The sequence below is a fragment of the Papaver somniferum genome, chromosome 11, assembly GCF_003573695.1.
Source record: "Papaver somniferum cultivar HN1 chromosome 11, ASM357369v1, whole genome shotgun sequence".
NCBI lineage: Eukaryota > Viridiplantae > Streptophyta > Magnoliopsida > Ranunculales > Papaveraceae > Papaver > Papaver somniferum.
The window spans coordinates 63,139,607-63,152,339 of record NC_039368.1 but is presented as its reverse complement, the minus strand read 5'-3'; the positions used below and the strand labels follow the sequence as shown (position 1 = coordinate 63,152,339).

Genomic DNA, 12,733 nt, shown 5'->3' with positions numbered 1-12,733 from the left:
GCTAAAATGAAAAAATGAAAGTATCTCGTTTTAGATACGGAGGGAGTAATTGATTGACACTTGAACATTGTTTTTTGATACCGTTCAAGTTATTTCTCATATCAATCAGGCTCATAAATTCCTATATGTTCGGTTGCAGATTGTATTGAGAAATAGAGATACATCTCTTGGATATATTTCCTTGATTGGGTCTGACTGTCTAGTTGATTCTCACGGAATTATATTGGAGTTTGTCCATACAGATTTCCGAACGAAATATTGGGTGTGGTTGTTAGACCCCCGCTTTTTCACTTAGTATCTTGAATATATATACACTAACTCATGCAGTGCTCAAAAAAATTTCTTAATGAGTTTAGTGTATATGGCACAATAGCCAAAAACTTGTGAGATATATGAAAGATATTCACAAGAAGGCACTTGCTTAAACCCGGAGTAATATAAAAAATTTCAGTTCTTTTATTTTGGTCGAGAATATATCTGCTTTCCATAATCAGTGACCAAGTTTTTCGAAAATTATTGTTTTTTATAAGATTCGATATTCTTCTATCTCTTAAGGATAAATCTTGTTTATTCCTCTTAAACCAAGAATTATGTATAATACAGATTATCATGCAAAACTTTTTTCAAAGGTTTCAGAAAGGTATGCTGAAAAATGGGCTTTGATTCTTCTATGTGCTCCAATCCTATCAGCCTAGATGGAAATGGAGTTACCTTTTGTAATAATATCGATCCACCTCATTCCATGATCGATTATGAAAAGGAGTTCAACAAAATGGCACGTACTGTGCAGAAACAAAGTTAGAAGTCATGATGTCGAAGCTTTCTCTTGAAACTCTACTTGTTCAAGCTTATCTTATCAAACAACAAGAAATTCTTCTAAAGAGATTAAATGAGGGAGAACCTGATATGCTCAAGGTTGAGGAACTATACTTTGATCAAGGATCTCTTCAAGGAATTTGAAGAATTATTCTTATTAAACGAAAAAGATCAAAACATCATGAAGAGATTTGATCTTCAAATCCTTTCTATCAGAATAGACTAATCAACTTGTTGATTTACTATTAAAATAAAATGATTATATATGAAAGGAGAATGGGCAACATTGGCATAACAAAATAAATAAATAAATTATGGTTCCATATGCATTTGGATTAAAACGTCCGAACATAAATAAAATTGTTAAATAACTTGGAATTTTGAACCTTGAAGGAGAAGATTGGAATAAAAAACCCAAATTCTCATTTATTCTTTGCAGATGATTGTCTTTTCTTCACAATGTTAGTTGCCTTTTTCAAGTTGTTGATACTTTTGGAAGTACTTTTAGTCAACCAGTGAACTTCAATAACTCTTATATCTATTTCACTGGGAGCATCTTTCTAATTAATTTTGGCAGAGTTATCTTAATAAGACTTAAAGTCCAAATAAGGAACCCTAAGAAAAAAATATTTAGATATACCATTAATTACTGGTAAAGCTAATCAATAATGTTTTACCAATTTGGTGGATAATGTTAATTCAAATCTCTGTGCGAGGAGAAGTAAAAACTCTATCAATGTGGTAATATTAATATAATCAAGACGGTCACTAATTATATACATGTTCATGCTATGAGATGTTTAAAAATGCAAGATTTATTGTTAATAAGATATATTTTGGCGAGGATTTGAAAAGAAAAGTATGTGTTTTGCTTCATGGAACAAGATCCGTAGGTCTAAAAGACTAGGGAGGTCGGGGTTTCAGGGATTTAAAGATGTTAAATTAGGTTTTTACGGGTTAGAGCAGCTAAAAGAATTATAACAACACGGATACAATCTGGGCTCAAGCTATAATTACAACCAAGTATATCTTCATTTTTCATAATAAAAGCAAGCACTAAGGTTAAGTCATATGGTCTTCTAATCTAGTATCTAGATTGGCAGTTAGAATAACCTCCTAAGTCCTATGGCAATTCCACTCTTGCATCTAGATGCGCTGAATGGAACAACGAAAAGTAGAATTAGGTTGCGCTGAATGGAATAGCGCGTTGCGCCGAATGAAACATCGCAGCCATCTCAACCGTCGGATCAAAAAATAAATCAATCTGCGCCGAACCAAATAGCGAAAATTTGATTTTCTCTGCGCTGAACCATTCAACGAAATATCTCGCTACTAGTTGTAATGCGAGATATATCTAGAGAGAAGAGTATTAAAAAGTAGACAACTTTTTTTTTCTCTAATATGCAACGCTTTTTGTCTAATATGGCAACAAAATCTTATCCATGGGACCTAGCCTAAATAAGGTAACTCTTTTTGGGCTTGGAAAGGAGTTGAAAAAATCTTAATAACACCTGTTGTTCTTCACAATGGTATCAAAACTGAGATCTGGCTTGACACTTGGCTCGTGGATGTATCTGCGCCACCTAAACCCAATAGTGTCAGTGATCATGAAAATTTCATTTGGGTTAGTGAACGGAGAATAAAATTGGTGCATCACTTATTTTTCCATAGAGTTGCAAGTCTCACCCTCAAAATAAGGATACCTAGAGCTTCTGAAGACGAAATAGCGGGGATCTCATTAGACACGTGGATTTCACTCTAAAATCTACTTACAACAAGTTTGCAAGAGGATAACTTGAATCATCCGACTTTTTCCACTAATACACGCGGCACAAATGTCTAAGAGAATGAGATATGGATAATTCACACTTGGGAAAGGGTGAAATGTTTTTCTTGAAAATGCCTTCCTGATATTCTTGTTAGGAATCCTCCTGCTTAACTAACCTCGAAAACCGGCTTGCAAGGTTAGGATTGTCCAAGGTTTATTAAGCGCGAGAGCTAGGATGCCCTAGGCGATGTGTACTATCTAACACCCTCCACAACGATTAGGGATACATTGATGGAGTGGCATGGAAGCCACGGACGCACACTGATGGGAATACTGAGTGGTACGGAAACCACGAGCACACTGATGGACACGGGTAGCGTTGAGTGGAATCTGGTTCTGATACCATATTAGGAATCCTCGGCCCTAACTAATCTCGAAAACCGGCTTGTAAGGTTAGAATTGTCCAAACTTATTAAGCGCGAGACCTGGGATGCCCAAAGGGATGTGGTACTAACAATTCTCCCATCTGGCTGTATAGACTGACCTAAAAGAACATTGCAAGCTATATTAATGGATCCGCCGATTCTATTGCATGGAAAAAGATTGACATTCTATAGTGTACCTGGTTTAAGTTATTCATCATTAGCATCAATAAAAAAAAGAAAGAAGGAAAAAAGAAAACCAACCCATCTGGTTAATAGTGCTGTCAGCTCTGTAAAACCGACAGTTTGATTTCCAATACATTTGGGCGAAAATATCCGGTATCATTTTACGAAAAAGCCCAACCCTAAAACACTAGGGTTTTTCATGGCCAAACTTATGAGGTGGTATATAAAGGAAAGCTAGGTTTCATTTGACCAACTCTTCAGCAGAAACGGAGCGGAGGGGATAACCAAATCAGAGCGAAAGAGTAAAAATGCCTGCTGGTCATGGGTTACGATCTAGAACAAGAGATTTGTTCTCACGTCCATTCAGGAAGAAGGGTTACATTGCTCTTACCACTTACTTGAGAACTTTCAAGATCGGTGATTATGTTGATATCAAGGTTAATGGTGCTATTCACAAGGGCATGCCTCATAAGTTCTACCATGGACGTACTGGTATTGTCTGGAATGTTACCAAGCGTGCTATTGGTGTTGAAATTAACAAACAGGCAAGTTTCTCTATTTCTAGATCAGTTTTTATTTTCTTCAGTTTTTTAGGGTTTTGCAGTTAGATACTGAATCGTCTTATTTTTTAGGTTCTGATTTTTAGCTTATGTTGTTTGATTAGCTCTGTTTGTAGATTGTATATGTTGATTGTGACATGGGTCTTGATTTTTTTTTTTCTATTTATTATGTGTATTTCATGTTTGATGCAAGGGAAAGTTGGATTGTGTTTGGATGTTTGCTCTATTTATTATGCACTGATTGATGAGAGTATGTTTTATTTCATTAGGTAAATGAAATATTGGCGGCCTAAGGTATTAGGGTTTAGTTTTTTATGAACCCTGTTTACTAATATTGAGGATTTCTGAGCTTTATAAGTCTGCTTTTTAGTTGTTGTGTGATGACGAGCTTGACTTCAATTTATTTTTTAAGTAAGCTCCAATAGATGAATCCGCTAGAAACATTTTTGATGATTCCCTTTGAAAAAGATAATGACCCTGTTGTGTTGGGAGCTTGTTCTTATTTCTTAATGGTAGTATAGTATATTATTATATTGTGGGATTGGAGTGTCTAATGAGTCATTTGTCATTTATCTTAAAGCTTCTGCTTAAAAGTTGTTACTTCAGTTTTCGATTGTCTGACATTCTGAATCAATAATGTATAGCTAGTAAAACCTACATGCTTATCGGTTCTATTTGTGTTTATTTTGAGAAGTTTAATGTGAACCTTGGTTTCAATTTGTGTTTCTTTTGAGAAGTTTAATTGTGAACCTTGGTTTCTATTCTATTGCAATTTGGTGATGGGAATTCACAAGTCAACTTGTTGAACTGCATTAGACATATAACTGATTGTTATTTTGCACTTGTTTGATGCAGGTTCGTGGTCACATTTTAAAGAAGAGGATCCATGTGAGGATTGAACATGTTCAGCCATCAAGGTGCAGAGAAGAGTTCAAGCTGAGGAAGGTTCAGAATGACAAGTTGAAGGCTGAGGCTAAAGCTAGAGGTGAAAAGATTAGCACCAAGAGACAACCCGAGGGACCTAAACCTGGTTTCATGGTTGAAGGAGCAACACTTGAAACTGTTACTCCCATTCCATATGATGTCGTCAATGATCTTAAAGGCGGGTATTAGAGACTGTTTCTTTTCTGCTTGTGGTGGTGTTTATGTTTTCTTCCGAGGAACAAAACTGCAGTTTAAGACTTCTTTAAGAGAGATAGTGATAATTAAAATTTTGTTATCCATATTTAAGATATTTTAGAGATTGGTATTTTATCTCGATTTCCCTTATTAAGCACATTTAACTGGTTTTTATAATTTCTGTTATGAAGAATGACTTAATCTGCGAATCCATTTAGTTTGTCTATTTCTCTGGAGCTGCCTTCTAATTTTTAGTCTATTCCCTTGATGTTTTTCTTTTGAAAAGCCTTGAATTACTCGTCTGGGTTTATGATGATGACAAGGTAAATTAAGGAGTGTCTACAGCTTGGACAACAGGCCTTATCCAAATCTTGGACGAGGTGGTACAATCCTAATGGTTAGTTAAAGAGGGGAATGATTCTAGTAGCCGGGTGAAGAAGGGAATGATTAAAGATCCGGATTTATTATCCCATATCTGGACAATAATAGTCGTCCGATAGTTTTCCGTAAGTTAACTTGATTATTGTTCAGTACTGTGTTAGTTAGATATGATCTGAACTAGTGCAGAATCTCTAATAAAAGAGTTTCAATGTGTACACTTTGTAGTTTGTGCAAATGCCAGATGTTCACTTTTTTCTTGTGTATTGTGCAAGTCTGTTGCAATTATCCTCTTTTCTTATATGCGGCTCAAGAAAAGCATGTAGTTCATGTGATTGCATAATTTTCTTTTATTATTTATTTTTTATAAGCAAAAGCCTTTATTGTATCCCTTTGGCTGCCTACATCACTTAGTTGTGTGCCTTAATAACGTAGTTTAACTGTTATTGGTAGATTGTTGGACCGTTGATCACAATGCACGTGTCAGTTGTGGATTGAGTCTTCGTAGGGTTCAATGATTAGTATTTAATCTGTAGGAAGAGTCTTATCTCTTCAGACCTGATAATTGTTTGTTAATAAAACCCTTATTGGCTGCGTCTATGTGCTAGATTTGGCTTGAATATTGATTCAAGAGGTGATTCTTCACCATTTCTATCATTTCTATGTGTTAATTTGTTGTAGGGATATAACCATTGGTATCAAAGCCGTTTCTATCCACTCAAAATTTCATCACAATTTTTTCCGATGACTATCAAGGAAGTAAATGATAAAGTAGAAGCAAATACCGCTTCCATTGCTAAATTACAGTCCAATTTCGACACCCTTTCTACAGATCTCACTTCTAAATTCGAATTGTTATTTCACAAGTTAGATCAGAGACAAGACCCAGTGGGTCCTTCTCATTCAGAAACTCATGGAGCTAACCCATTTTCAAATCCCAATCACCATCAGTTTCAACATCATCGTCTCCCTAAATTGGATTTTTCCAGATTCGACAGTGAGAATCCTCGAGCTTGGATCCAAAAGAGTGAAAGATACTTCGATTTGAATGATACTGAGGAGCACAAGAAGGTAAATATTGCTGCAATCTACCTTAAGGGTAAGGCTGAAACTTGGTTTTTAAATTTTCAAGTAAATCGACATAGAATAACTTGGCAGGATCTAGCTACCCATTTATGTACTAGATTTGAAAACCCTATTGAAGAAAACTTTGTTGGTAGTTTTAATAAATTGATACAAACTTCTTCTGTGGATGACTATTATGAATAGTTTGAGTTGCTAAAAACACTGATGTTGAAAATGAATCCTACTCTAAGTGAAGAGTATTTTGTTATGAGTTTCCTTAGTGGGTTAAAAGATGAGATTGGCAAAACTATTTCTATGTTCCAGCCCAAAACTTTGGCAGATGCTTTTTCATTTGCTAGATTACAAGAACAAAAGATGGCTCTAGCAGCAACTGCCACTAGACCATTTACTAGGTCTTTCACCACTTCATTCAATTCCAACAGGCAAAACTCTTTTAGTAATTTTCCACCAAAACCCATTGTCACTTCTCCAAAATCTGCCTCCCTCACTCCTAAATCTTATAACAATCATCCAACCAAACTTAATTCTTCAACTCCTACAATTAAAAGGCTTACACCTGAAGAAATGAATAGAAGAAGAGCTCAAGGATTATGTTATAACTGTAATGAAGTGTATAAGACAGGGCACTTTTGTAAAGGCAAGCAAAAGATTTTCATGCTTCAGATGGACAATGCTGAGTCTACAGAAACTGAAGAAGAGGTTGAAGTTTTTGAAGAGACAAATGAATCTCCAGTTCAGTATGATATTGAAATTTCATTACATGCTCTCACAGGTACTGCTACTGGCGACACAATTAGAATTCCTGGTATTCTCAAAGACAAAACTGTTTCCATTCTTATTGATACAGGCAGCACTACCAGTTTTATTGATAGTGCTTTAGCAAGTTCACTACAATGTGATATTGAAACCACTGATCCAATGGTAGTCACAGTTGAAAATGGGGAGAGAACTTTCAGTAATGGAATTTGTCCACAAGTTTCTTTCACAATGCTGAGCAATACCTTTGTGGAGAATCTCAGAGTTCTACCACTGGGTGGATGTGATATTGTGCTTGGAGCAGACTGGCTCAGAACTCTAGGTGATGTACTTTTTAATTTGTCCAAGTTATGTATCTCATTCAGGTACAAGAACAAGAAAATTACACTCCAGGATACCACCCCAAAATGTTCCTTGTCCATGATGAGTAGTGATGCACTCAACAAAATTTTGGAAGCAACTTCTCATGGCTTGGTGGGTCATTTTTACTCCATCTCTACCACCACTACACCAACCCCCACACCTCCAGAAATAATTCCATTACTTCAAGAGTTTGATGATATCTTTGCAGATCCAACTGAGTTACCTCCTCAGAGAAATTTGGACCACAAAATTCCTTTACAACCCAATTCAGTACCTGTAAACCAAAGAGCTTACAAATGCCCCTATATTCAGAAAGATGTAGTGGAGCAGCTTGTCAAGGAGATGCTTAGCACTGACATCATCCAACCTAGCCATAGCCCTTTTGCTTTACCAATACTCCTAGTCAAGAAGAAAGACAACACATGGAGATTCTGTGTTGACTATAGAAAACTAAACAACATTACAGTTAAAGACAAATTTCCCATTCCCATTATTGAAGAATTTTTGGATGAATTAAATGGAGCTACTATCTTCAAAAGGATTGATTTGAGAGATGGATATCATCAAATCAGAGTACATCTCTCAGACATTTCAAGACAGCTTTCAGAACTCATCAAGGCCATTAAGAGTTTAAAGTGATGCTCTTTGGCCTCACTAATGCACCAGCTACATTTCAAGCTTTAATGAATGAGGTATTTCAACCTGCATTGAGAAAATTTATTCTGGTCTTTTTTGATGATATTTTAATCTACATCAAGAACATGGCAGACCATTTGGAGCATCTCAAATTTACATTCTCATTACCCAGACAACATAAGTTGTATGCAAAGATATCTAAGTGTTGTTTTGGACAATCTTCCCTAGAGTATTTGGGCCACATAATCGCAGCTGCATGGGTTTGTGCTGATCCAAGTAAAATTGCTTGTATACAATCTTGGTCAACACCCTCCACTCTAAAGGAATTAAGATGATTTCTTGGCCTCACAGGTTATTACAGGAAATTTGCCAAAAATTATGGAGCAATAAGTAAACCTCTTAATGATCTTCTCAAGAAGAATTCTTTTCTTTGGTCTTCAGTTGCCACATATCCTTTTGAGCAACTAAATCTAGCCATGCCCACAACACCAATCTTGGCCTTACCAGATTTCACTAAACCTTTTGTGGTTGAAAGTGATGCAAGTGATTCATGTATTGGAGCAGTTTTGCTTCAGGAAGGAAGGCCTCTTGCTTACTTTAGCAAACCTCTGGGTCCAAAAGCTAGAGCTTTATCCACTTATGAGAAAGAGTTTCCGACCATTGTCATGGGAGTATAAAGATGGAGTCAATATTTACAGGGAGCTAAATTCATTATTCAAACAGATCATCAAAGCCTCAAGTACTTCTTAAAACAAAGAATCACTGCCCCATTAAAACAAAAATGGTTGATTAAATTACTGGGATTTGATTATGAGATTAGATACAAGAAAGGAGCTGAGAATGTGGTGGCAGATGCACTCTTTAGAAGACATCCTACTCCAGCTCAGTGCAACTATTATCTACTTCTACACCAGCATGGGCTCATGAGGTAATTTCTAGTTATGCTAATAATGACAAAGTTCAGAGCATGATATCTAAACTCCTTCTTAGTCCTTCATGCATTGAGCATTGCACTTACAAGGAAAGCATCTTGAGATATAAAACATAATTATATATTGGTATTGGAGGTAACATAAGACAAGCTCTATTGCACTCTTTACATACTTATGTTGTGGGTGGCCATTCTGGCATTCAAGCTACTTATGCAAGGGCAAAAGCCCATTTCTATTGGCAAGGCCTCAAAAGAGATATTTTTTTTTCTTCCCAATGTGATATATGACAGAGAAACAAAAGTGATCAAACTACTGCTGCTGGCCTTCTGCAACCTCTTCCTGTGCCTGATCATGCTTGGCAACACATCACTATGGATTTCATTGATGACCTACCAACAAGCAACAAGAAGAATGTCATCTTAGTTGTAGTAGACAGACTCACTAAGTATGCTCATTTTATTTCCTTGCAGCACCCATACAGTGTATGTTCAATCTGGACTAGGTCCCAGGGTTTTTCTGCATTTGCGGTTTTCCTCGTTAACAAAATTCTGGTGTCTGTGCTATTTCAGTTTCCGTATTATATTGTTTATCTTTATAATTGAAATAATACATGTTGTGCGTTGTTCAATCAATTAGAATATCTGACCTTTTGGTTGTTGATTTAAATTGATTGAAACTTGGATATTGGTCTTTGGTACCATCCAAGGTATCTCTCTAGTATTTGATAAAGACTCGCAGATTTCTATTTGCTTGTGTATAGATTAAATCGAGAGATTGAGATATTAACTCCTTTGATATACTTTTACTAGTTTGAGTCTGACTATCTGGTTGATTTTCTAGCAAAGTATATTGGATTTTGTCCATACAAATTGCTAAGAGAAATATTGGTTGGTGTTGTTAGACCCCCACCTTTTCAGAAACCAAACTCGACTAGCAAAGGGATAGAGAACAAGAGCATGCATAACAGATTCCTTAGGATCAGTACATCTAGTGCGCTCAACAGAAGCCATAGGCATTCTAGTTTGTAAAACAGATCTAACTGGCAGAGCATTTTTAACATCTTTCCATGTAAAAACTTGAATCCTATAAGGAACATTGATTTTCCAAATACACTTCCAAAGCGTACTACAAGGGGAAGGCCTAAGCCCTCGAAGTACCAAGTAAGCAGATTTAGAAGTAAATGCCATTCTTTGAAATCTCCCAAGCCCTCCTATCGGAATGCAAAGCTGGCTTAAGGGAATGGTGATACTATTCTCAAAAGAGACATTATCAAAGTGGGTGTTTAATCTAGTAACATCCCAAGATCTAATAACAAGATTAATAAAATAAGAAACTTTATACTAGGGTCTGGAGGGACCAAATGATTGGGAGAAGCAGTTCCCAATGAAAGGATCCACTTATCACACCAAGGGTCAATGAATTGACTATCTCCAACAATCCAGGTGATAAAAAGCTTAATTAGCTCTTTTATTGCATGGAGACGCTCTTTTATTGCATGGAGACATTTCCAGGTCCAAAAATAATTACTAGGACACTTAGCATTTAAAAAATAAGTCTTAGGAAAATATCTAGCCTTAAGAGTGGTTGTTAAGATATAATTAGGATTTTCAATAATTCTCCAAGCATTTCTGGCTAACATGGATAAATTGTTTAGCTCAGTTTTCTAAAACCCAAATCCCCTTCAGACTTAGGGGAACAGAGGATATCCCAACCCAGAAGGTGTAGCTTTCTATCGTTTGGGTCTAGAGTTTCTCCCCACCAAAATTTGCAGAGGTGAGAGTCCATTTCTCTACAGAGATTCTTAGGAATCAGGAAAGCACCCATCTGATAAAGGGGATAACTTGGCCAATATGCTTAATTAGAGAGGTCCTAACGGCTTGAGAAAGGAGCTTATAAAGCCAGATAGAAATTCTGGCATCAACAGCTTGGAGAATACCTATATGGGTTTGGATCTTGGAGGCCTTAAAGACCGTGGGAGTGCCAAGATATTTTCTCCTAGATCTCTATTGCTAATGTTAAGGATATTAGAAAGCTGCAGTTTTAGGTGCTCAGAATTTTTTTTACTAAAGAGAATTCCAGACTTGTCAAAGTTGATTTCTTGGCCAGAGGCTAAACAATACATTTGAAGATACTCTTTGAGGGTCTGGAAATCTTTTGTTATAACATTGCTCGGTTGAAGCCACCAAGCGTTGGTATGTCAAGTTTGATTGTCATATTTTAGTGAATCAAAACTCATTTAAAGAGTCGCTTGATTATATGATAGAGTCAACTTCATATAAGTTAGCTTGAAAGTGTTAGGATATGAGACTTACAAGTATTACATGAAGACTTGAAGATTGTGAAGAAGTATGGAGCTACAACGACAACAATCATCCTTCCTCTTGAGGTTAGTAATATTTGACTTGAACTGTTTCATTCCCTAACTTATCTTTCAATTCGTGCATATTGAAAACGAAACTGCGAAGCTGTGTTTGAAATCTAGATAGACATGCTATTAAGGAATACAATACGAGGTTTACTGCTTAACCATTGAACTTTGTATATAACACATCGACATAATCGTATGAATTCTATTGTGATTATGTATGGGTGTGAGTGAATATTTCATCCCAGGAAACAATGCTTTTACATTCGTTTAAAGGAAGTAAGTTCACAAAATCGTTTGTGGATCGATAGGGAAATCACTAGGCTTATTGGTATAGTCATTCATTGCAAATCTATTTTGAATTACCAATATGTGTGATGTGTATAACCGCTCATAAACTTGTTTATGTTCTTGGTAAAACTATTCACAGAGGCCTGACTTATGTTATTGGTATAACGTTTATTAGTAAAATCGATCTTAACTAGTCAATCAAGATGGTATGATCGATACATTGTAAATAACAACTTTTATCTAGTGAAGGGGAACCGATCCTAGTGAGAGGTGCAGTAAATTTACAAGAGGGGAATCGATCCTTGTAAGAGGTGCAATAAGTTTTTAGTGAAAGGGGAACCGATCCTATGAACATGTGCAACAAGTTCTTAGAAGATGGGGGAACTGATCCTATGGACATGTGCAACAAGTTCTTAGAAGATGGGGGAAATGATCCTATGGACATGTGCACCAAATTACAGGTAGTTACCATAAGTATGTGGGGAACCGATCCTAGTACCTAGTCAACCAAGTTTTGGTAACTAGTGTGACTAAGCACAATACTCACATAGAGGTAGAACCAAAACTTGTTTTGGTAGAACCGTGAAACCCATGTTTGATGATTTGATAGGATAATCAATCACATAGTTCTTTGTAAGTATGAAAAAGGACTTGCAAAGTAAGGATGTCGCCATTCTTTGAACACGAGTTGTAACTCTTATCATTAATTGTTCACAGATATTCCTTAATAGCTAAAGGAGAATCCCAGGATCGAAATAAATTGAGAATCTTTTAATTAAGATTTCTTAGTTTTTATATGGTATTTAATTTTCCAGCAATTAAATACATATCTTTAGAAAATAATAATCAGTAATTTTACTGATTATAGATTTTTCTATTAAATTTAAGTCAATATTTGGACAACACATTTCAAGGAATTATTGAAAAAGCGGGGGTCTAACAACCACACCCAATATTTCGCTTAGCAATCTGTATGGATAAACTCCAATATACTTTCTATAGAATCATCTAGACAGTCAGACTCAATCTAGATAAAAGTATATCAAAGAGTTTAT

The 12,733-nt window shown here is 36.0% G+C and overlaps 1 protein-coding gene across 1 annotated transcript; it reads left to right on the top strand.

Annotated features, from left to right (window-relative positions):
* The first annotated feature begins 3,434 nt into the window (after positions 1-3,434).
* LOC113323146 (60S ribosomal protein L21-2-like) lies at positions 3,435-5,097 on the top strand. The gene is made up of 2 exons (XM_026571412.1): positions 3,435-3,737; positions 4,608-5,097. Exons 1-2 carry the CDS (start codon positions 3,501-3,503, stop codon positions 4,863-4,865), a joined length of 495 nt encoding a protein of 164 aa, XP_026427197.1. The 5' UTR covers positions 3,435-3,500; the 3' UTR covers positions 4,866-5,097.
* Positions 5,098-12,733: the final 7,636 nt, after the last annotated feature.